Here is a 24555-nt window from a genome sequence, read left to right on the forward strand (position 1 = left end):
AAAGAACTTCCTTCTCATTCCAAAAAGGGGCTAAAATTAAAGGAAGGCGCAGGGGTCATTCTATGCTTTTGTTGTGAACAAAACCAGGAAACTCCAAGAGAGAGGTTATGGGGGCAAAAGGCAGGAAAAGGTCCTCCCGGGACATGTGAAATGCATCGGGTCAGAGAGATGCCCAGTTATGGGTCGAGCAAGTGGCCCTAAGTGCGGGTCTGAAGCTTGGATTCAAGAAGCAAATCTGCCGGGATTCGTCAGGAGAGAGTTGGCGGCAGAGGTCACTGTTGGGGCTGACACAGAGAAGACAGGAGGGGACTAGCCAGAGCTCCGGCCAGGCCCTGGGAGGGACCCGGGTGTGTGGAGAGCCTGGAAGCAGACCTGTGCGCAGACTGAACCCGTGCCACAAGGGAGGGAATGTGGAAGGGAACGTGAGCAGCGTGTCCAGCCTCAGAGGGAGGAGGAGGAAGAGGAGGAGGAGGAAGCCTGCATGGTTAGTGCCGTTCAGAAGAGAGGACGGAGGACCCTCTGCGTGTGCGGAGAGCGGTCTCAGAGGGTGGGAGATAGAAACGGGGTCCCCAGGCCACGGCCCGAGTGAGGGCTCAGCCACAGCACAGCCTCCTCCAGCTGTTCCAGGGACGGCCGGCCCCCGACATACAGAAACGGCTTCAAGGAGAAACGACCGGAAATCAGGGCAGCGCATCGGGAAGACAGGGGCCGTAGCAGCGTTACCTTCTTGTGGTTCTTGTACACGTTCCGGTGGGCGAAGCCCTTCCCGCAGCGCTTGCACTTGTAGGGCTTGTCCTCGCTGTGGATCACCTTGTGGGCGCCCACCTGGTCCAGCCGCTTGAAGGATTTGTTGCAAATCTCGCAGCGATAGGGCCGTTTCTCTGCGGAGAGGGAGTGCAGACCCCTCAGATCGACGTGAAGCGAAGGAGGGAAAACAGCCTCCCCTCCCGGGACTCCTCACGGAACGACACTGAAAAGTGATGGAAGCGCCGGCAGGGCCCCCACCGCCGGCCACCGGTGCTGACGGGCCTGCTCGCCAGGAAGCGGAGCTGGATCGTAGAGACCCGCTTCGTAAACTGATGGTGCGAAGAGCTTAGATATAAAGACAATTAAAGTCCAACAAAGAAATCCCACTTCCAAGAGGAAAACCCGCCAGTAGGTGCGAGTTTCCATCAGGGTCACACTCTGGCACCAGGCGTGGCCTGGCCATGATGGACATGAGGACTTAAAGGACAGACCCTTCTCCTGCTTGGCCGGGAGCCCGGCCCGGGAGACACCACGCCCGGAGGCAGCCCTGGAACCCCTGTGCTCACACTCCTCATGCTGACAACGAGGCAGAGATGCTGTTTGTTTCTCACAAAGCCCTTCTGAGGGGCACCCGTTCCCGACCTCTCAGGTTCATTTGACAAAACATCTGTCTCTATCTCCTAACAAAGTGGACATTCAGCGACACTTTGACCTTCATGGCCTCACGTTACCGACTTCCTGAACTCCAGAAAGAGACCTCACAAAGCACAAATCGTCCTCAGAGCTGGCTTTTTAAAAATCTGTATCACAGACCCCTTTCTGATGCAAACGTGCTTGCACTGAAACTACGGCTTTAAAAACTATCATCTTCAAAGTGGATGTCTGAGCGTCTCACTACCGTTTACCGGGACCTCAGTGAGACGGGAAACGCATCTCGAGATGCAGGGGCTGCAGCCGCGGCCTCGGTCCCCCGGTCAGGCCCTCCACAGGCTACGGACAGAAACCAGCTCCTTTCCCTTTCCGGCAGCTGTGAAGCATCCGAACCAGTGCCCCATGTCACAGACGAAGAATACAGAGCCTGAGGCTCAAGCAGGACTGAGGAACAAAAAAGGGGGGCTTGGAAGACCTTCGGAATCACTGAGACCAGCCACCCTGGCTCCATAGACAGGCTGAGGTCCAGCGAAGTTAAGTAACTTGTTCAAAACCGCACGGCTAGGGAATGGCTGCGCCACAACCAACAGCCAGGCCTCCTGCTGACCTCTCTCAGCGCTCCTGAGAGACAAGGCCAACATCCGTAGTGATTTCAACAGAAAGTTAAAAATACGTATTTTACCTGAGTGGGTGATCATATGACGCTTTAGCTGATTCGCCGAAATGAATTTCTTCATACATTCTTGACAATCAAATATCTCATGGATCTGCAAAAGGTTAAATCGACAACTGTCAAAGCCACATACATTTTATAGAGCTCAAATAAAAGTATAAACATGCGGAAGTTGCTACGGCAATAACCCAAACTATGTATTATAATTCAGCCCTAATCTGCTCATTCTATCCTATGTATATTAAAACTAGAGGCCCAGTGCAAAAAATTCATGTACTGTGGGGTGGGGTGTCCCTCAGCCCTGCCTGCGCCCACTCACAGTCCTGGACCCCTCCCTCCTTACCACCTGCCTGCTCACTGCTCCTTAGTGCTGCCGTGGAGGCAGGAGAGGCTCCCACCACCGCTGCTGCGCTCGCCAGCCATGAGCCCAGCTTCCGGCCGAGCAGGGGTTTCCCCTGTGGAAGCACACTGACTACCAGGGGGCAGCTCCTGAGTGGAGTGTCTGCTTGCCCCCCTCCCCCCTTCCCCGTGGTCAGTGCGCATCATAGCTACCGGTCGTTCTGGTCGTTCCGCCGTAACGGTCACTTAGGCTTTTATTATATAGAAGATTGCAATGAGCCTAAGTTAATTAGTAAACCCATGTCATCTATAATGATAAAAGCATAATATGCTAATTAGACCAGGTGCCCTTCCAGATATCCCTCCTTCTGGACAAAGCTGCGGCGGGTGAAGCCGTGGCAGAAGGAGCAGAGGCCCCAGGCCTGAGTTTTGTGCATTGGGCCTCTAGTTAAAAGAAAATAAGATTGCACACTGTTTAACTATGTAACACTGCGGACCTACCTAGTGCATAGTAAAGCTAGCCTTTCTGTAAAGCATCACACAGTGTGTTATGATAGCAAAGCCGCTGGGCCCTGACAGAGAGGAAGGTCACGGCAAAGTCCTGACCAGGCACAGATGGCAGTGCATAGTGAGCAATGAGGGGAACACGGATGGCAGTGCGTGGTGAGCAATGAGGGGAACAAGGATGGCAGTGTGTGGTGAGCAATGAGGGGAACACGGATGGCAGTGCGTGGTGAGCAATGAGGGGAACACGGATGGCAGTGCGTGGTGAGCAATGAGGGGAACACGGATGGCAGTGCGTGGTGAGTAGTGAGGGGAACACGGATGGCAGTGGATAGTGAGCAATGAGGGGAACACGGATGGCAGTGGATAGTGAGCAATGAGGGGAACAGGGATGGCGGTGCGTGGTGAGCAATGAGGGGAACACGGATGGCAGTGCATGGTGAGTAATGAGGGGAACATGGATGGCAGTGCGTGGTGAGTAATGAGGGGAAGGCCGTTGTCTCCTGGCAAAAGGCCCCCTTGATCTAAGTGGCCCTAAAAAGAGGGAGCAAGTGGGGACACAGCACCCAGGGCTGCAGTCTTTGCCTACATTCTGAGCCCGACGAATGGCAAGTCGGAGGCTGACAGCCACCTTCGCTTTGGTCAGAGCTGACTCTTGGTGAGTCGGCCCAGGCAGTTGGGAAAAGCAGGGAAAAGGAAGAGAAACAAGTAGAAGCAGACGATGCCGTCCCACTCCTCTGACTTGCGCCCCTGGATGCAGGGCATCTAATCTGGTCAGGAGGTGGGCGGGGTCAGAGAGCTCCAGGGCCCTCGGAAAGCAGGGCGGGTCGCACAGCACCCCCACGGCCAGGACCACGTGGTGCAGAGACCCTGCCTGGGACATCTGGAAGGCAGTCTCTCCCACCATCCGAGGCCCACCCACAGGAGCAAGGGTACAGCAAGCACTGTTTACTTAAAGAAAGTAAGTACAGGTCCATATTCTTAAACTATGTTCCTGTAACACATGAATAATGCCCTTTATAATGGCAAAATGCTCTAAGAAAGATGAGATGCCTTCTCAGCCACACATAAATGAAATCGTATTTATTTTCATTTTTAATGCTAAACCTTTACTAGAATCTACAACATAAAAGTGATTAATGCATTTATAACATGGAAACTTAAAATACTGCAGAATAATAATCATATTTGTATACTTCTAACTCTCGTGGCTCCTGAATCATGAAACACTTTTAAAGGTTGAATTGAACTGATATTACCCAAATTATAAAATAGAAAGCATTTACTGTGCATGAAAGCAATTTTGCATTAAATATCTCCTTTATAGTGGAAAATTCAGGCCAAAGCTATTTTCAAAACTCCTAAAAAGGTTTAATAAAAGAACCAGATTTAAAGTGAAAATGATAAGTAATTCTATTTATTTATGCCTAACGTTAAGTAAGGTACATAAATGTCCATTGATATGGGGGGGGGGGGGGGAATAACACTAATTTCAATCCCAAACTAAGTAATTTTCAAGAAGGATCACAGCCCGGCTGCCATGGCTCAGCGGTTGAGTGTTGACCTAAGAACCAGGAGGTCATGGTTCGATTCCTGGTCAGGGCACGAATAATTCTTTCTCATTATTGATGTTTCTCTCTCTCTTTCCCTCTCCCTTCTTCTTTGAAATCAATAAAAATATATATTTTTTTAAATAAGGATCAGAGTATATCTTATTGGAATATAGGATAGTATACAGTAATGTAGGCTATTACACTACCAGTGGTTTGCAACCTTCTGGCCCTTTAAATACAGTTCCTCATGTTGTGACCCAACCATAACATTATTTTCGTTGCTACTTCATAACTGTCATGTTGCTACTGTTATGAATCGTCATGTAAATATCTGATATGCAGGATGGTCTTAGGCGACCCCTGTGAAAGGGTTGTTCGACCCCCAAAGGGGTCGCGACCCACAGGTTGAGAACCACTGCACTGGACGAAAATGTAATTGGGCATCGTCTTAAAGCACCACCTACTGGCAATGTGAAATACTGCAACCAACCTCTACTAGACATCAGATGTCCCCAACCATGTGGATCGGTCAAAGCTGCCTATGGCTTCAAAAGGGCTAAGTCAGAGGCGCGAAGCAAATGCCACCTCGAGCTCATCAGTGACATTAATATCCTTAGAGACAACGTGGGTGCTGTTCTCCACCCCCACCAGCTAGGATCGAGATCTACCAAGACCTGAACAAGCAGCCAGGATCAAGCTTGTAGGAGAAGGAAATATTCAGGAACTACGTCTACTGATTCTGAACAATAGCTCAGAATATTCTTTGGACGAGGTTACTCTTCTACATCCCGGTCTTTCATTTTACAATGTTTGTATTGAAATCAATGACAATATTAAAAAAAAATCAACCTAGATGTACACGGCAGACACCATACATGACTAAAAAAATGGGACGCTCCGATGGGCGCTCATCTTTATCCCACTGACCTTCCTGTGCTCCTGTAGGCTGGACGCTGAGGAACACTTTTTATTGCACACGGAACAGATGAGCTTTTTCTTAGGATCTCCTGAAAGAGAAACAAAACACCACCAAGAGCTAAATGAGGAGCGTCGGAAGGAGAGTTTCTCGGTGTTTCCTCTTCACGTCTTCTCATCTTCCTCCTAGAACTGGAGTCCTAGCTCCTCCCAGAAGAAAACGGGGGACAGTTTATGACTATTCACCTGAGAATGGAGATAAATGCTATCGCCCATAAATACAAAATCTCAGTTAGCATCCACAGGATCTGGGCGAAGGGGAAAGGTGGGAAGGGGGCTAAGGGAGTCGGCACCTTCACTCCGCTTTGTCCTGGGTGACCCTGAAGGTTCCCTCCACTCTCCCAGCATCCCTAGGTTCAAGGACATCAGCTCCTACCAAGCCAACACTAGCCTGTACACTACTTCAGTTTTCCTGTTTTCAGGCAAATCTGATATTTGACTTTCAGATTCCATTTTCAAAAATATTCAGGGCCCACCCTAGCCAGTTTGGCTCAGTGGATAGAGCGTCAGCCTAAGGACCAACGAGTCCCAGGTTCAATTCTGGTCAAGGGCACAAGCCTGGGTTGTGGGCTCCATCCCCAGTAGGGGGGCGTGCTGGAGGCTGCCAATCAATGTTTTTATTCTCTCTCCCTCCCTCTCCCTTCCTCTCTGAAATCAATAAAAATATATTAAAAAAACAACAACTCAGCTTCTCTCTTCTCAGCATCTTCAACTCATATCCCTAAAAGGACCATCTGTCGCCATCAGTGTAACAGCGGGGAGACTGTCTCTCTCCTGGGATACCAGCCTTCCCAGCAAAGGATCCCACCGCCCTGTGTGGACACTGCTCTCAAGGTGGAATATCCTTTCCCCAAAAGTCTGTGCCGGCCATGGAGGAAAGGAAGAAGCAAGAGAGGCTCAGAACCAGACAGACGGGGTGCCAGGCCCAGCGGAGGGTGGGCACGGCGACCTCTCTCTGCACAGTAAGCCCCACATTTTCCATGACCTGCTGCAGAGCAAAACAAACACTTCGCTTCATAAACACTTTCCTACAAAACCGCCAGGAGCTTCCAGACGAGAAGGATTATAATGCCCAAGGCCAGTGACGAGCCGCCTCAGAGCCAGGGCTAGGGGAGCCCAGGCTGGAGACCGTACGCCCGGTGACGGCGGGAACGCACGGTCCCAGAGGTGTTTCAGCATCTGGCTTTTCACTTACACTGCAGACTCACTTCACAAATGACAAGAAAGATTTGCTGTAACACATCACAGACGGAGACGGAGGAAAGGAGAAGAGCGTGTTACACCCGACAGCTCGACACGGACGATGAAGGCGGGCCACGCAGAGCCAGGAGCAAGGAGTGCAGACAACGCAGCCTCCTCAGACCCACGCACGCCCTCCAGGAAAGGGACAGCACAGCCCTGTGGATGGAAACTTCTGCTCAAAATGTAAAACTTAAATATGTTAAAATTTTATAATAACGAGATTAGGCATTTGGAAATCCTATTATAGGATCTTAAAAACACTCAAGGGCTGTGCACTTTAACAGAGGTTAAAACTGTATTCCAGTCAGATTTTACTGACTTTAGTATTATATATTCTACGCCAAAGACACTTTTGCTGAGCTGGCTCGTACAGTTAAATTAGGGACTATTAACAACCTTAAAGGGCCACAGATGCATGGGCATCCGGAAGCTCTGTTTCCAGGCCAGTCCTTCCTCCACCAGGGCTCCCACGCAGCTCACACCTGAAGGAGCTCACACACAGCTCACACCAGAGGAGGCTCACATGCAATGCAGCTCACACCTGAGGAGGTTCACACACAATGCAGCTCACACCCGAGGGGGCTCACACACAGCTCACACTCGAGGGGGCTCACACACAGCTCACACCCGAGGAGGCTCACATGCAATGCAGCTCACACCCGAGGGGGCTCACACACAATGCAGCTCACACCCGAGGGGGCTCACACACAGCTCACACTCGAGGGGGCTCACACACAGCTCACACCCGAGGCGGCTCACACACAATGCAGCTCACACCCGAGGGGGCTCACACACAGCTCACACCCGAGGGGGCTCACACACAATGCAGCTCACACCCAAGGGGGCTCACACGCAGCTCACACCCAAGGGGGCTCACACACAGCTCACACCCGAGGGGGCTCACACACAATGCAGCTCACACCCAAGGGGGCTCACACACAATGCAGCTCACACCCGAGGGGGCTCACACACAGCTCACACCTGAGGGGGCTCACACACAGCTCACACCCGAGGGGGCTCACACGCAGCTCACACCCGAGGGGGCTCACACACAGCTCACACCTGAGGGGGCTCACACACAATGCAGCTCACACCCGAGGGGGCTCACACACAGCTCACACCCGAGGGGGCTCACACGCAGCTCACACTCGAGGGGACTCACACACAATGCAGCTCACACTCGAGGGGACTCACACGCAGCTCACACCCGAGGGGGCTCACACGCAGCTCACACCCGAGGGGGCTCACACACAGCTCACACCCGAGGCGGCTCACACACAATGCAGCTCACACCCGAGGGGGCTCACACACAGCTCACACCCGAGGCGGCTCACACACAATGCAGCTCACACCCAAGGGGGCTCACACGCAGCTCACACCCGAGGGGGCTCACACACAGCTCACACCTGAAGGGCAGCCCAGACCAGGTGGAAGTGCCAGCTCACTCGCTCACACCAGCAGCCAGGACCCACCATGTCTGCATTAGAGACAAGGCACAAACAGGGACATTGAGGCTGACCCCGATCACCCTCCTCTCCTGAATGCGAGGGTCGGGGACAACAAATCAAGTTTCCTCGTATCAGAAAGACATGCCACCCACTTCCCAGAAGCCGAGGCAGCAGGATGCCCTGGAGGAAGTGTGGGTGCAGTAGGGGCTCCGGGGACCGCCCCCTCCTCTAAGGACACGCCTCCCGGGGAGGAAAGCGAGCTCTGAGGGTGCGGGGTCTGCTTGGCTCAGTGCAGTGCATTCGGTCCCTGAACCAAAACAGTCACAGTGTGTCGGGCGGATGCAACCCCGTGACGGTCGCCTCTCACGCCTGCGTCGCTGTTTACCCAGCCATCGCAAGAATCCAATGGCATATGCTGTCCGCATCCAAACAATCAACCCCCCTGGCACAAGGCAGCCGGTCATTCTCCCCGATAGAGAAGAGAAGCGTTAAAAAGCGGAATTTTCCTTTCAGGATAAGAAGGCAGATGGACTCAGGCAGGAAAACGACAGATTCTGCCGAAATCGACTTGGAAAAGAAAGTGTCGGGGGAAGGGAACGCCTGTCCGCACACACGTGGAGGGAAGGCCAGCTGTCCGCTCCACAGCGACAGACAGAGGGGCTGCAGACAGACAGACAGACAGACAGCTGTGGACAGACGGACGGCTCGGCCGGGAGGGGACAATCCCCTCCAGGACCCCTCACCCGCGTGGACGTTTTCCTGGTGTCTCCTCAGGGCATCCCTGCTCTTCAGCCGCTTCCCACAGCTGCCGGCCTTGCACACGAACCTGGCTTTGCCCCTGCACGTCTCCTGGTGCTGCTCGCAGCTGCGGGGCAGGGAGAGGGGCCGGAGGCAGCTTTGAGCGAGTGCCCCAGCCCGGGCCGGGGTCACCGCGTGCATTACTGGGCAGAAAGGACAGCGTTTCAGGTCTATAGCCCGGAACACAGAGCCACGGAGAGGCCTGACGCGTGCACTCCACAGTGACCCGCGGGGACCCCGTGCCTCACAGCCCTCTGCTCACCCACACACACCTGGGCGCCGAGCTGAAGGGCGCATTGCAGGCGGAGCACTGGAAGCTTCGGGGGGAGTCCTTCGGGCTGCCTTTGGCCGGGCACTGGAGAGCACTGAGGAGGAAAGACAAGGAACAGAGATGCATGAAATCGCCTCTGCTCTGAACAGTCAGGGAGCACGCTCTCTTCCCACTCGTCCGTGGCCCTTTAAGACTGGGAGGAGACCCTAACTTACCTGTAAGAGCCAGCTCAGGTGTAGGATATATAAGACCAAACTCAATAAAAGCTGACCGGAACGCAGTCTTAACCTCTGTTTAAGGTGCACAGCCCGTGTGTGTGTGTGTGTGTGTGTGTGTGTGTGTGTGTGTAAGAGCCTGTAATAGAATTTCCAAATGCTTCATCTCTTGTTGTTATAAAAATTTAACATATTTAAGTTTTAAGTGTTGGGCAGACATCTTCCTCTCACGTTTCACAAGCCAAAGCGGATGTGTATAACACCGGGCAGCGACTGAGAAACGTGGCCGATTTCAGAATTTCACGCCAATGAATGAACGAATAAAACCCTAACCCTATGCTGGGGCGTTCTTGCTCACGTGCACATGACGCTCTGTTCAAAATAAACGTTCCCAAATGCATGCATCTACTCTCTCACTTTTACTAATAGTAATTCCTGATCCTGTGAAACACTAAAGTGAAAGAACAGTGTTACGTGCTGCTGACCTATCCATCAGGGGACAGAGGGTGCGGAGCGATGGGCGGGACCATGTACGCCATCTCGGCGTCCTGGCCTCACACATTCACGGAAGTGACTCCTCAAAGTGGCTGGGGAAGCAGCAGCGTCCGCACCGTCCCTGCCTTCCTTGTGCTCTGAGCTCTGCGAGTCCCACACTCGCCTCGCCCTGGTTTCAGCAGGAACATCCACGCAGACCACTGAGGCGTGGCCTGCCGCCTCCACGCGCCCGCCGTGATTTGCGTGTCTAAGTTCAGATTAGTAAACCAATGAGCTGGGGCGTGAGCGGCCAGTTGGCGAATGGACAAATGCTGGTTTGCATAAGCCATGGTCACTAGTTAAACTCACAACCGGGATGTTTCAAACGCCAACACACTACAGCGAGATGAGTGAATGACAGTGACCCTGGGAGCTCTGACCTCCCCCCCCCCCGTGTCTGCCACACACACACACACACACACACACACGCACACTCACACACACGCACGCACACTCACACACATGCACGCACACGCACGCACACACACGCACACACACACATGCACGCACAAACACTCACACACATGCACGCACACTCACACACATGCACGCACACACACACACACACACGCAGTTAGAACCGCGGGGAGCCAGGGTCCCTGGGTCAGGGCTGCGCTCTGCGTACGCACTGTCTCTGCAGGGCCTGGCGACACACACACACACACACACACACGCACGCACGCACACTCACACACATGCAGTTAGAACCGCGGGGAGTCAGGGTCCCTGGGTCAGGGCTGCGCTCTGCGTACGCACTGTCTCTGCAGGGCCTGGCGCACGGGGAACTTCTTTCCGCAGGGTTTGCATTTGAATTCCTTCTCCCCGTCGGGCGTCCGGTGCAGCGCGTGCAGGTGCTCGGCCAGGACCTCCTCGCTGGGGAAGCTGGACTCGCACTGGGGACAGGAGTGGTCCTCGCCGCAGCCGCGGCAGCCTGCGCGGTCACAAGGGCGCGGGTTACCGGACGCGAACGGGAAGAGCTCTCAGGTCGCCCCGCGTTTTAAAACCACATCAGCGGTGCTGCCTGGGATCAGAACTGAGCATTCGTCTCGTCTCTATGAACAGGAACAGTGTGGCCCGTGAAAAATAATAGGAAGTGTGACTAGAGAGAAAAATATTGTTTTTTTAAAAAATAATTTCACTTGTGTTGTACCAAGTTATTACAAAGTCATGTTTCTCTTTCCCTGCAATGTTAACTGTTCACGGCAGGGAGCTAGTGGTACGTTACAAAGGGGGGCAGGTTCCCCCAAAACGGGTCACCTCAAGCTCATGTTTAGATACATGAAGAGACTGTCCAGCCGAGGACTATGCTGCATCCGCAAGGGGAATGTCACGCCTACGTGACAGGCCCTGATAGCAGGCCAGGGAGACCCCGCTGCTGCTGGCCATCCTGCCCGCCACCACAGCTCTGCCCGAGCCTGCATTCAACTTACATATCGTGTCTGACTATCAACTGAGCGTATATGTAGAAAATGCAGAAAATCTGAAGCAAATAAAATTCACCAACCACCCAGGCAGGAAGAGACAAGCACTCCATCCATTTCTGACTGTTCTGTGCTTTCATATGTTGCACTCAGCCTAGAAAGAGCTACGTGGATGATCACACTTCATATGCAATGTTATATGTTGCTCTTTTTTTCCATTTAACATGGAAAAGTAAAAAAAAAAAAAAAATGAGTTGTTTTACGTGAAGGTTCCATAATTTGTTTAACAAAGCTCTTCCTTGTTAGACATCTGAGCAGTTTCCTTTGTTTCTCTTTATCTTGTACTAGAGGCCCGGTGCACAAAATTCGTGCACAGGTAGGATCCCTCGGCCTGGCCAGCGATCAGGGCTGATCTGTGGGGCAACCGGTGGGGTGATCGAGGGGCCTCTGCTGGCACCCACCTTGGCCGGCCTGGGGCCTGTGGACTGGGGGCAGCTCCTGCATTGAGCATCTGCCCCCTGGTGGTCAGTGTGCAGCATAGCAACCAGTCGTTCCACTGGTTGTTTCACCTTTCGATTGATTTGCATATTAGACTTTTATTATATAGGATTATTATTTTTTAATCTCACCCAAAGATATTTTTTTCCATTGATTTTTAGAGAGAGTGAAAAGGATGGAGGGAGGGAGGGAGGAAGAGGGAGAGAGAGAGAGAGAGAGAGAGAGAGAGAGAGAGACTTGGATGTGAGAGAAACACAACAACTGGTTGCCTCCCACACATGCCCTGACTGGCCTAGGATCAAACCTGCTACCCAGGTAAGTGCCCATGACCGGGAATCGAACCCTCCACCCTTTGATGTGTGGGCCAGTGCACCAAACACTGAGCCACGTCGGCCAGGGCAGCTTCTGTTATTTATTGATTGGTTGGTTGTTTTGGTTTGGAGTTTTATTCTAAATAAAAATAGCAACAATATAAGTACTTAATTCGTATGTTTTAAAATCTATTAATTTTGATTCTCTTCACAAAAATAATGGAAATTGCTATTTTGTTAACTAAAGAACAATAGGGGCGGTATCACAGAAGTAGGAGACGTATTTAAGTAATGGACACAATTACAACATGTCCCGGGACAAGGAAGATAAAGTCTCAGAGACTCGGGGACCTGCCAGGTCACAAGGCAGGTGCAGGGCTAGAGCTGAAGTCCTCCCTCCTGCTCCCCCCGTGCACCCAGGAGAGCGGGGCTTCCTGTGACCTTGGCCATGATGCAGGGCACACCTGTCACCACGCCCAGCATGCTCCCCCCGCTGGCAGAAAGCTGGGCGCACAGCTGGGCACCCCCAAGCGCAGTGCTGGCAAAGCTAGCTCCAGTTTGCAACCACCATTCACCCCAGTTCTGTTTCTCCTCCACTTCCGTCCGCTGGGTCGCCGAGGCGAGGTCGTACCTGTCCTGCCAGGTGTGGACTCCCCTTGAGCGAGGTGGCCTCCCCCCTCCGGGGCCATCGGCGGGGTCTGCGGCTCCTCCTCGTCGGCCTCCATGTCACTGTCCAGGTAGCCGATCAGCAGCTCTGTGTCTGACTCTATGTCTTCAACCGCCAGGTAGAAAATGTTTTCTCCTTCCTGTTGCATGACCAACACAGCTCAGTGGAAACCGGGGAAGTTCCGGCAGGAATTAAGAAGTCATTGTAGAGGCTGGGGGGCCGTGCACCCTGAAAAGGCACTATTACTGCTTTTATGTCCAGTTAGTCTGGATACTGAAAAGGGAAACTGACAATATTCAGTCACCTTTACATAAAATACAAACAGATATGTTATAGACAGAGACACTTATAGACATCAAATAAAATGAGGGCAACTGTTTAATCTTCTGAAAGTGACTGGCGCATCGTTCATTGGCCTGTGCCGGCCGCCCTGAGGCCCGTAAACGCATCAGGAAGGACCTTGCTAAGTGAGTGTCCTTTCTGCACCCAGACAGGGAGCGAGGACACATCAATGAAGTCATGTTGAATAACGTTTCACGCAAAACCGGAAGGAAAACGAACTTTCAAGTCTCAGCACACACCAAGCCCTGAAACCATTCCCAAAGCGCTGGACCGGAAACAGCAAAAAGACGTGGTACCTGGGCGCTCAGGGCATCGTCTGGGTCCCCGTGGCACCCAAACCCCACCTCAGGGCCAGAGGGAGGGGAAAACAAGTCCCACCCACGCACCAAAGCTTCTCAGAAAATTCCAGAAGACAGAAACCAATGGGGCTGAAAGGATGGCTAACCACCGCAAGGGAAATCTCAGCCCCTAACAGACAGGAGGGAGGCCCCGGAAGCCCCAGGGACCTGCACGCTGGCCATCACTGAGCACAAGGCCTGCTGCCTGGGCCGGCTGCAGGGAGCCACTGGGCAGCTGCGGTCCCGGGAGGAGCACCGGACGGCTGGCTTCACAGACCTGGGGACTTGTCCTACGAAGGCTCCTGGCGTGGCTGCTGAGGGTGGAGAGAGGCAAAGCCAGCCTGGACTTACTGAAACTTGGGGGTGGAGAGGGGGCGGCGGGGGGGGGGGGGGGGGGGGCGGGAGAGGGGACAAAGACAGAACCTCCAACAGGAGTGAAATCCCACTAAACCCAGCACAGAGGGAGCCTCCTTCTCCTCTGGGGGTCACAGCGCTCGTGGTGAAACGGGGGGGGGGGGGGGGGGCAGTTGGTGGGGGCGGGAGGAAGAGGAGTGTGTGTTCACACGCATGCATGTATGTACTAGTATGAATACACGGAAAGACTGGGAAAATATGCATCAAACTGTTTACAGTTCTCTTTTAGATTTTTCCCTCCACAGACAGATTACTTCGTAATTTTAAAAACAAAATACATTAGAAAATGCCTTGGAAGGGAGAAAGGATGGTCATGTCCATCAGATACTGCACACGGGAGGCTGGGTTCCAAGTTCAAAGCCGGGAGCTCACCTGACCATGGGCTACAGCTCCTGAAAGGAGATGCCCGTAACACTTAGACCAGTGGTTCTCAACTTTCCTAACGCCGCGACCCTTTAATACAGCTCCTCATGTTGTGGTGACCCCCAATTGTTACACATTGAACATAAAGCATAGTGACTAATCACAAAAACAATATGCAATTATAGATGTGTTTTCCGATGGTCTTAGGCAACCCCTGTGAAAGGGTCATTCGACCCCCAAAGGGGTCGCGACCCACAGGTTGAGAACCGCTGACTTAGAGATTCCTGGAGGGTTTTGAATCCCGTGCCTCCGAGAACCTAAAAGAGTGAGGTCTAAGTGAGAACACAGAACTAGCTTCCAAACAGCCATTACTCTGCGTGCAACACACACCAACAAACACCAACACAAACACGCAGCACAGCAGTCTCTTCTTAAATTCACGCAGAAGCAGAACTTTCCGGCAGTCTTAAGCCACCTGCTAAGCGTTGCCCAAAGCAACCGAGGACGCACCCGGCGAAGCCTTCAGAACAGTCATAAATCTCCGTGCTTATCTCGTCGACACCCAAGAAAGCCAATTAGTTAAACGTCCAGCGTACATATTAGTCATTAATGTGGTGCCGGCCTTCGCAGCGCCAGGAAAAGAGCGATTTTTAATTTTAAAACGTGATACACGGACTGAAACTGCCTACAGTCACAAGACACGCATGCCTCTCCAGGGCTCTGACACAAGAGCGGGTCTGAACGCAGCAGTCACTTCAGTCTAATGAGAGGAATGGCAGCGCTGCGGCTCCGGGACCACCGGCAGGATTCCCCCGAGAGCCAGGAGCGTGTAGGAGCAGCAGTGCCCTTCCGGCTGTGGCTCCAACCCATTCACTCTAGGGGACTGTCTAAGCCAGTGACGGTGAACCTTTTGAGCTCGGCATGTCAGCATTTTGAAAAACCCTAACTTAACTCTGGTGCTGTGTCACATATAGAAATTTTTTTATATTTGCAACCATAGTAAAACAAAGACTTATACTTTTGATATTTATTTTATATATATTTAGATGCCATTTAACAAAGAAAAATCAACCAAAAAAATGAGTTCGTGTGTCAGCTTCTACCGCTGCCTGACCAGGGCCTCTTCCTATCCCCTGGCTACCACAACGGCTTTGAGAAGTGTCCCCCTCAATTGCCTCCTGGCCTACAGTGAATGGGTTTCATCCTTCAACAGCCATTCATGACCTTCTCCTCCTGTCAGGGCGTCCCGGCGGGAACCTGCCAGAGGCCTGGCCTCAGGACTCGGGGTGATCTCCGCACCGCTGCCTCTTCCCAGCCACCGCCAGCCCTTGGGCAAGAAGGCGTCAGGCCCGTTGGCCCAGCCTCAGACTTAGCACCCCCTCCCTGCCGGCATCCGCCCGCCCAGCCACTTACTACCAGATGCTCCCGTGTTCATGTTCAGATCCCCAAATTCACTTTATCACAGCCACCACGGCCGGTCGCTGGGTTGGCTAGCGCTGCCCTACACACAGTCCCTCCGTAACAGCCGCTCCCTGCATGACACCCCACGGGCTGGCTGCCTCCCGGCACCGCTGGGTTCCTGCCACCGGCTCTGGGTGATTCCGCTGAAAACGCTTTCGCTGAAAGAGGCTGTTCGATGTCACGGCCTGTCCCAAAGCAACCGCTCTCGGCCTCTGGTGGCCGTCGTATGGGGGACGGGGAGACCCCCAGAGGGTGACTTGACAGCCGTCATCATCTCCTGCATCCCTGCCCATCGCTCCGAATTTCGTGTGGTTTTCGGGCTTCTTTCACTTGGTTTTATGTGCACGTCATTTTCAGCTACTTACTTGTACTCTGTGCTGCTCGTTACACCAAAGAGTGACAAGAGCTTGCCAGGATGGTTTGGCTCAGTGGCTGAGTCGACCTGTGAACCAGGAGGTCTCGGTTCAATTCCCGCTCAGGGCACCTGCCCGGGTTTCAGGATCGATCCCCATTGGGGGACGTGCAGGAGGCAACGGATCAATGATTCTCTCTCATCATGGACGTTTCTGTCTCTCTCTCCCTCTCCCTTCCTCTCTGACACCAATAAATGTACATATATTTTAAAGTTAAAACAGCTTAAATGTCCAACGATGTAAGTTAGAAAGATAAAATGTCTAATCATTGGTTTTAGAAGATTTATTAAATGTAATGTTTATGGGAAAAAACTGTATGCTATATATGTATATCTAGGCATGTATTGTGTATGTGTGTGTCTGCACACGTGCACACGCGTGGGCCTCCAAAAGAACAAGCTATCGACGACGGTGTTAACACAGCTCGCTTCTAAGCAAAGGGGCTTTGGGGAATTCTGCATGTTCCTCTGGCAGCCCCTATGATACAGTCTTTCTGGAACTGCATGTAGTACTTGGGGAAAAAGAGAACAATAGTCTGGACCCTGGTGGGGTTGCCAGGCAGTGGCCAGTGGGGCTGCCAGGCAGTGGTCCGTGGGCCGCAGTACTTGGCGGGGCTGCCAGGGCCCAGTCTCTTCCGGCGATGAATCAGCCACGGGAGCCCACAAGCCGCTTCCTCTCTCAGCCCCCAGTTCCTCATCTAGGAGGTGGGGACATAACAGAGCTGTTCTAGGCGGGTCACGAGGAGGAAGGCCCAGCAAGGTGCCCGGCACACAGTAAGCCTGCATGACGGGGAGCGCTTAGTGTGCGATAACTCCGGAAATCCAGTGGTTACAATACTTTCTTTTCAAAACTGTCACACAAACCAAGTTGCTCTGACACTGCGGCTTTTCACCAAATGTCATCTGGCCACACTGCGCTCCGCCAAACCCTGAGCCAGCTCCCCCAAACCCTGAGCCAGCTCCCTGCCGGCCGCCCACTCTGTGAGGCCCTGCCCCTGCAGGTGCTGCCCTGCCCTCTGCGGGCTCACCTCCTCCCTGGCCTGGTCCTCAGCACCACCTGCTTATCTGGTCTATCCTTAAAGGGTCAGGCACCCGTTTCGCCTGCAACTGAGGGGGTTCCAGGACGTGGGCTAACTCAGGGAGCCCCGGGCCATGCTCCCTCCAGCCCCGTGCTCTGCAGAGCCACTCCGCCCCTCACGGCCTCTGCCTAGTGCTGGCGGGCCCACGCCCCTCTGCCACCCCAGCCCAGGGCGCTCAGCACACAGTCCTGTCCCCAGACAGGCCTCCCCGGGCTTAGCAAGGGGACTCTGTAACCTGAACCCGCTTGGTCCTGGCGTCCCAGTGGCCTTCACGTGAACCTGCCTCCTGTGCCGTCCACCCGGCTCACCTCCCCTCCACAGCCCCGGGCGCACGCCGGTCTCCGCGTGGTCACAAAAGTGCCGCTGCCGCTGCTCGGCCCACCCCCCTCCGCGACACCCCTCCAGCCCCCTAAATCCACGCGGGTGCTCCAGAGGAGCTCGCTCTGCCTCAACTTCAGCTGGAGCTATTTATTTCTGTGCTTCTGTCACGTAATTCATGTGACCAATGGCTTTGCTTGCGTCCCAAAAGGTGACTTCCTGAAGGCAGGGAACAGGCATGCCCATCGGTGCCACAGCAGAAGCCATCCCGTGACCGCGGCTCAAACAGGACACAAACAGGAGTCGCGTGCGCGGAACTGGAATGCCCGCGTCTACAGAAGAACAGCGCCCGTTAGGAAACACGCTCGGTAAGATTCCCCTTCAGCGCTTACAGCTGGGCGCCCAGTGCCGTAATCCGGGTCGGAGAGCGGCCACCTGGAAGGGCTGCTGGGGGGAACAGAGGGGGCGCTGAGATGTAACCGGATTCCTGACTGCGGAGGAAGCCCCCCACTTCCTGACAGACTATGTGGGGTGCGAACGGAGGGGCGGGTCAAGGACAGGTCCGAGGTGACGTTTCCCCTCAAGCGTTCACAGATGTCACTCCGTTTAATGGTAGCTCTTCCTAAGTGTTCACATAAGACACCAGCCACAGATGTTTGCTGTGAACTGTTATACTGTGAATCAGAAGGCGCCTTAATCAATAAGCCACATTGCAGAATGTCTCTGTCAAATTCTGGGCCCCGACATGGTGGAAGTCTTCCCTATTTATACTGTTTTCAGCTCTTTGTCTTCCAAATTTGGAACGAGACTTCCGGGCCTTCTGAGGAGGAAGGCCTGTGTGCTGGGACAGGGCGGTGAGACCGTATCTCAAGGCTTGGCCTGGTGCCAGCACTGACGGCTCTGTCTGGGGCAGAGTTTACGGCCTCTCTGGAATGGGAGTGGTCTTATTTTCCTTATTATTTAAGCAAGCAAGTGTTCACAGAAGCCAGAAGAGCAGGGTTACAATTTCAAACAGCAGTTTTTTACACAAGACGGAGGTTACTGTGCTTCAGAACCTCTGCCTCCCCCCCGCCCCACATAAATATATTTTCCCGTGGTCCTTCTCACAGGAGCTCAAGAACATCAGTCCCTGCAACCACTTTGTAAGCTAACTGCTATTCTTCAATCTGCAAACGAAGACTCACTCAGAATCCCACCCCCCAAAAAAATCGTTTTAGGTCATAAAATAATTGCAAGGCCCCTCATTTGGCCAGCTGACAAATTCTGGTAAGAAAAGCAAAAACTGCCCTGACCAGTTTGGCTTAGTGGATGGAGCGTCAGCCTGCGGACTGAAGGGTCCCAGGTTCGATTCCGGTCAAGGGCATGTACCTTGGTTGCGGGCACATCCCCAGTAGGTGGTGTGCAGGAGGCAGCTGATTGATGTTTCTCTCTCATCGATGTTTGTAGCTCTCTATCCCTCTCCCTTCCTCTCTGTAAAAAAAAATCAATAAAATATATTAAAAAAATAAAAGACAGCCTGGAAAACATTGTGGAAATTTACTTGTATGAACCTGGTAAGAAACAAACAGAAAAAAAACCCCAACAATTACAGCCCCTGTAATTTGGGCTGTTCTGATGTTTTTTTGTTGGTTGGTTGCTTGGCCATGTGTTGGTACCACTGCGCCCTGGACTCTGTGTCAGCACCAGTGACACGCCAGGACCTGGCGCTGATGGCAAAGGGGACGGTCCAATCCGTGCTCACAGCAACCAAACTGCTGCTCTGTGTGGAGACTCACAGACTCTCCCAGCTCTGCCATGTCGAAGGTTCCGGGAACACTGCCTGGTCTGTTCTCACACGGGCGGGGCTCGGGGGGCAACTGCTAAATCACCAAGCCGGTCTCCTGGTAACGGGGACCCAAACTGACTTCAGAACTGGGGCGCAGCCATGTCGATACCACAAGCTCAGCTCTGGACTCCCTGAGGCCATCTCTGCAGCCTGACCCCTCGGAAGGAGGGCAGGTCCCGGTTGGTCTCCATAGGCTGCTCTTCCTTAGACACCAAGCACTTTTCACTTACGTTGATAACATTTTACACAAGTGCCGGGAGGATGAAGGAAACCACATCCCAAAGAACGTGAGATGTAACCCTTTCTCTGAAAAGTCCAAGGAATTCCAAGTTGCAGCTTGAAGTGTACTAATTCTGTACTTAATCAAATAGTTTCCTATCACAACAGTTTTGAAAGCTTGCAAAAACACTGAGGTCAAATAATTTTTCAACTATGATATGTACATTTTTCCCCCTCAGCACTACAAAACTAACAGTTAAGAATCATCCATTTCTCATAGAGCTTGGGGATTCTTTCGGTTCATTTTAAGCCATATCTTTCGTATTCAGAATTTCCTGGTTTACTTGGGACATAGTTTGCAGAAGTCTGAACAAACAGTTCACCTAATGATTCTGAAATGTGTGCCTGTGGAGAGAACTGCTTGCCTAGGAGATCCTTCTTCAATGATTCAGATATTTTAAATCATGATGTCCAAAGCAATTTTTCCAAAAATCTAGTAAGTTACAAAACTAGAAATATAACCGAGTCTCCACAAAAGAGTTCCAATCCTCCGTGAAAACAGACCTCGCATTCTTAATCCCTTGTCCAAAAAAAGATTTGGACCAAGTATTGACGTTTTCCACCAAGAAAGCCACAGAGCCGCAAATGGTTCTCATTTACGCCACTCCTGGGACGTACAGCTCAAATAAAAAATTTCCTGAGTGCCCCGCATTTCAGATGCAATTTGGAATGCTGGGGACTCATAACATTATGCAGGACACAGGATGATCTCCTCTCACCAAGTCCGAGCTTCTGGAATGCGACCCCAGGAGGCTGCCCCCACCAATGGGGAGGCTGGCCGCTGGCAGCCAAGGGAACATTTGGGACCCAACTGTTCCGGTCTCTGCCCCCAGGGTGGATGCGAATTTGAACCCTGAGCAATCTGCTGCTCGAGCTACTGTTCAGGTAAGAAAAACGCTACCCTGGGGGAGCGAACACAGACCCACATTTTGCTCCACAGCAAGAGATGTGGTCACAGTGCACGCTCCTCCCTCTGAGCAAAGAGTAAAACGGGGTTATGAGGAATTAAGGCCCTGTCATCACTTCCGCACCAAAGATGCTGCCGGGGCCTCTGAACAGATGCAGATTCTAACTGGGTTCAAGCTTGAAGCTTCCCGGAGCCTCTGGCTGGTTTGCGGTCCATTCTGGCCCCGCCCACCTCAACCCTGTTAGGTTGCACAGTCACCTCTTGGAGCACTGACGGTGGGAGAGTCGGCTTCTGTAGACCCCTGTTTCCTCCAAGAAAAGAAACACCACTGATATAGAGGAAGAAAAGCACTACCGGGCGCACTGAACAGACCTGGGCACTGTGTCGGTCTTGAAAACCATAGTTACTCACAAAGAGAGACCTGCCAGGGCCCGGTCTCAGTCGGTCTCACTGGCTCATCTGGTTGGAGCATCATCCCATACATCAAAAGGTTGTGGGTTCGATTCCCACTCAGGGCACATATCTAGGTTGGGGGTTTGATTCCCCAGTCGGGGCATGGACTCAAGGCAACTGATGGATGTTTCTCTCACATCAATATTTCTCTCACTCCCTTCCTCTCTTTCTAAAACCAATGAGTATATCCTCGGGTGAGGATTTAAAAATAATTTTTTTTAAGAGAGAGAGAGACCTGTGGGATAACAAGAGCATAGAGGGGGCAACTGTGGGAAATAAAAGATGGAGACAAACACATACTGACAGAGCATCCCATTCGCTAAAGGGATCTCTCGCTCTAAGGAAAAAGCAGGAGGGGAGCAAGGATGTCCTGCAGGACTCTCATGCAAAGCTCAAAGCTCAGCACTGGACGCCCGGTAAGACTGGGGAAATGGAGAGAGCTACCGATGCTACAGAAAAAAAACAACAAAAAACAAACAACAAAAAAACAGGAACGAGGAAAAAATTCCTCAACTAAAGAAACTAGAGGAAAGCTTAAAATCATTGCTTAAGCATAAGAAGAAAAGAATCTAATTTGAGCCCTAACCAGTTTGGCTCAGTGGATAGAGTGTCGCCTGCAGACTGAAGGGTCCCAGGTTCGATTCTGGTCAAGGGCATGTACCTTGGTTGCGGGCACATCCCCAGTGGGGAGTGTGCAGGAGGCAGCTGATCGATGTTTCTCTCCCATCAATGTTTCTAACTCTCTATCCCTCTCCCTTCCTCTCTGTAAAAAAATCAATAAAATATATATATATATATTTTTAAAAGAATCTAATTTGGAAAGAATAATATTATCTAAAACCCAATAATAAAAAACCTACAAAACAACAGGGTAGCCAAGTAAATGTCATAGCTCTGTAGGCAGCACTGAAATCAGTAATATTTACAAAGAAACCCAGACGGAGTCTATAAATTAAAATTATGACAGAACTGAGACCTCGTGAGATGAGTTTGCCGCAGGAAACTACAAAAACAGATAAGATACCTGTAAAGAATGAATGTCTCCACATTAAAAAAAGATCCGTCTAAATCGGTGGCTGGATCAACTGGATTAATGTGTGTCATAAATAATTTTAAAAGTGGTTTGCATATATCCGGCTGCCAAAAGATCCCATTCTCCACTCTAGGAAGAGCCATCTCTCATGTTTCCATACAAAAAGAGACAGTAATCACACTGGGTATCCGACTCTCATTTGTACTGAAAAAATGTGGACAGCCAATGACATCAGGAAATGAAATTTCTCCAGGTCTGTGGCTTCTGGTAAATGTACAACCTAATTCTGTGCTTCCTGCCTTTTGCCACTGTTGGTTTCATACTCACAACCAGTTGACATCAGCATGATCCTCAGCCAATATCAAACTCTCAGAAATTTTATGAATAAATGACATGATGTGTGTGAAGCTTCTAGAACATCACATGCGGTAAATACTCAAGGGAATGTTGGCTCCCTTACTCTTTTTCCCTCTTCTGCAGTTTAAGATCCAGGGGCTGGGTTTTCACGTGTGATCAGTCAGTTTCTCAGCAGAATATTTCTTTACTAGAGGCCCAGTGCATGAAATTCGTACACGGGGGGCAGGGCGGGGGGTCCCTTAGGCCAGCCTGCACCCTCTCCAATCCAGGACCACTCAGGAGATGTCTGACTGCCGGTTTAGGCCCAATCCGGCAGTCAGACATCCCTCTCACAATCCTGGACAACTGGCTCCTAATCGTTCACCTGCCTGCCTGCCTGGTCACCCCTAACTGCCCCCCTGCCAGCCTAATGGCCCCCAACTGCCCCCCCCCCCGCTGGCCTGGTCGCCCCCAATGGCATGCCCCCTACCAGCCTGATCGCCCCACACAGCCTGCTGTTCAGTTATTTGGTCGTCCCTCACTAACCCCCTTGCTGGCCTGGTCATAGGCAGCCATCTTGTGAGGGCGTGAGGGTTAATTTGCATATTACCTCTTTATTATATAGGATTTCCTTTATCACCTAAGTCCAACTCACAGTTTGCACCGGAGCCTAACGTTATAAGCAGCGCTATGCTAGAAGACAGGAACACAGAATTCAAAAGCCATGGCTCCCTCCTAGGATCATTATTTTACGTGTCAACTTGCTGGGCCACGGGGTGCCCAGGACGTGGTCCACACATTCCCTGGGGTGTTTTGCATGAGCCTGACACCGAAGCAGATGGAGGTGAATAATGGTGAGTAACGCAGATTGCCCTCCACGGTGTGGGTGGGCCTCGCCCAGTCCGTTAACGGCCTGAGTGGAACAAAGGGTGCTCCTCCCCCGAGTAAGGAGAATTCTCCCGCCTCATGACCTTCCACCTGGGACACCTGCCCTTCCGGTCCCACAGCTGATGACGGGACGTCGGCTCCCCCGGTTTCGGAGCAGCCTGTGGCCTCCGGACTCCAGCGGGCCACGGGCTCTGCAGGTGTGGGCTTTGCCAGCCTCTTTCCCCCACAACCTAGTTCCTTATAACAAATCTCTGTGCCTCCCTGTCCCTAGGTAGGCAGGTGGGAAGTTAGGCAGACAGACAGACAGACAGACAGATATACACCCTCCTGGCTGCTCCTCTGGAGAGCCCTGGCTCCCACACTCTCCTAAGAAGTTCAAAGCTGTGGGATGCTCCAGAGTACGCTTCCTCCAGACAGCCTTGCCCAAACAGCAACAGACTATCGTGCGAGGAGCCAAATGCGCCAGCAAATTAAAAACCGATCGATAAACATCCACGGGATGAATCAGCAGCGCTTGACAGCAGGAGCCGCCAAGACAATATCAGAGCATGTAGCTCGTGCCCTCCGGGTTCTCAGAACGCTGGGTCTGGGGCCAGGTCACCGTGTCCACTGCGTGCCCGCCCTGCACATGCAGGCGAGCTGCGATGGCTCTGCTTTTACGAGTTCCTGGCTGTTGATGAAGCAGGTCACCGGGGAATCAGCTGAGCACACGGAGCCCCGTTACAAAGGAGTTGAGCCCCTCGCTGAGCACCGTACGAACGAGAGGTAACAGGCTCACCTGAATGGCAGCCAAGTTCTTCTGCTCCTGGGACGGGGCCTCGTGCACGAAGCGCAGCCAGTTGGAGTGGCGTGGGTTGGTGGCGTCCAGAACGTACAGGACCTCCCCCTGGCTCCCACGGACCTGGAACACAAAGGCCGAGGTACCGGAGGTCAGCATCCGCTGCTCCGAAGCCACCGGGGTCGGAACATGGCATCGTATCCTAAGTGGACACCTCGCCTGCTGGCAGGCGTTAACAGACGCCGGTTAACACCCCTGCTTCCCCGGAAACACGCGAACCAACCGGGACCGCTGCTCCGCCCGGCAGGCTCCCCGGTGACTCACAGCGTCATCCGCTCTCAGGAGCCCCACACCGGCCTCTCTCCTCCGGTCGAGATGATCGATTCCTAGGTTTATTTTTTTTTTAATACATTTTATTGATGTCAGGGAGGAAGGAAGAGGGAGCGAGAGAGATAGAAACATCAATAATGAGAGAGACTCAC

At 52.4% G+C, this 24555-nt stretch overlaps 1 protein-coding gene across 3 annotated transcripts in view; it reads right to left on the bottom strand.

The window, feature by feature from the left end:
- PRDM5 (PR/SET domain 5) overlaps positions 1-24555 on the bottom strand; it is a 119033-nt gene that overhangs the window by 46932 nt on the left and 47546 nt on the right. For all 3 annotated transcript variants that reach the window (XM_070414164.1, XM_070414161.1, XM_070414162.1), the window contains 8 exons: positions 24074-24196; positions 12812-12986; positions 10707-10881; positions 9203-9295; positions 8876-8997; positions 5395-5474; positions 2081-2165; positions 724-881 (listed from right to left, as the gene is read on the bottom strand). In XM_070414164.1, the coding sequence (XP_070270265.1) occupies positions 724-881; positions 2081-2165; positions 5395-5474; positions 8876-8997; positions 9203-9295; positions 10707-10881; positions 12812-12986; positions 24074-24196 (1011 nt within the window). The remainder of the gene's footprint in view (positions 1-723; positions 882-2080; positions 2166-5394; positions 5475-8875; positions 8998-9202; positions 9296-10706; positions 10882-12811; positions 12987-24073; positions 24197-24555) is intronic.

This window comes from Myotis yumanensis, unplaced genomic scaffold (assembly GCF_028538775.1).
Source record: "Myotis yumanensis isolate MYYU_CA2020_CCGP unplaced genomic scaffold, mMyoYum1.0.hap1 SCAF_5, whole genome shotgun sequence".
Taxonomy (NCBI): Eukaryota; Metazoa; Chordata; class Mammalia; order Chiroptera; family Vespertilionidae; genus Myotis; species Myotis yumanensis.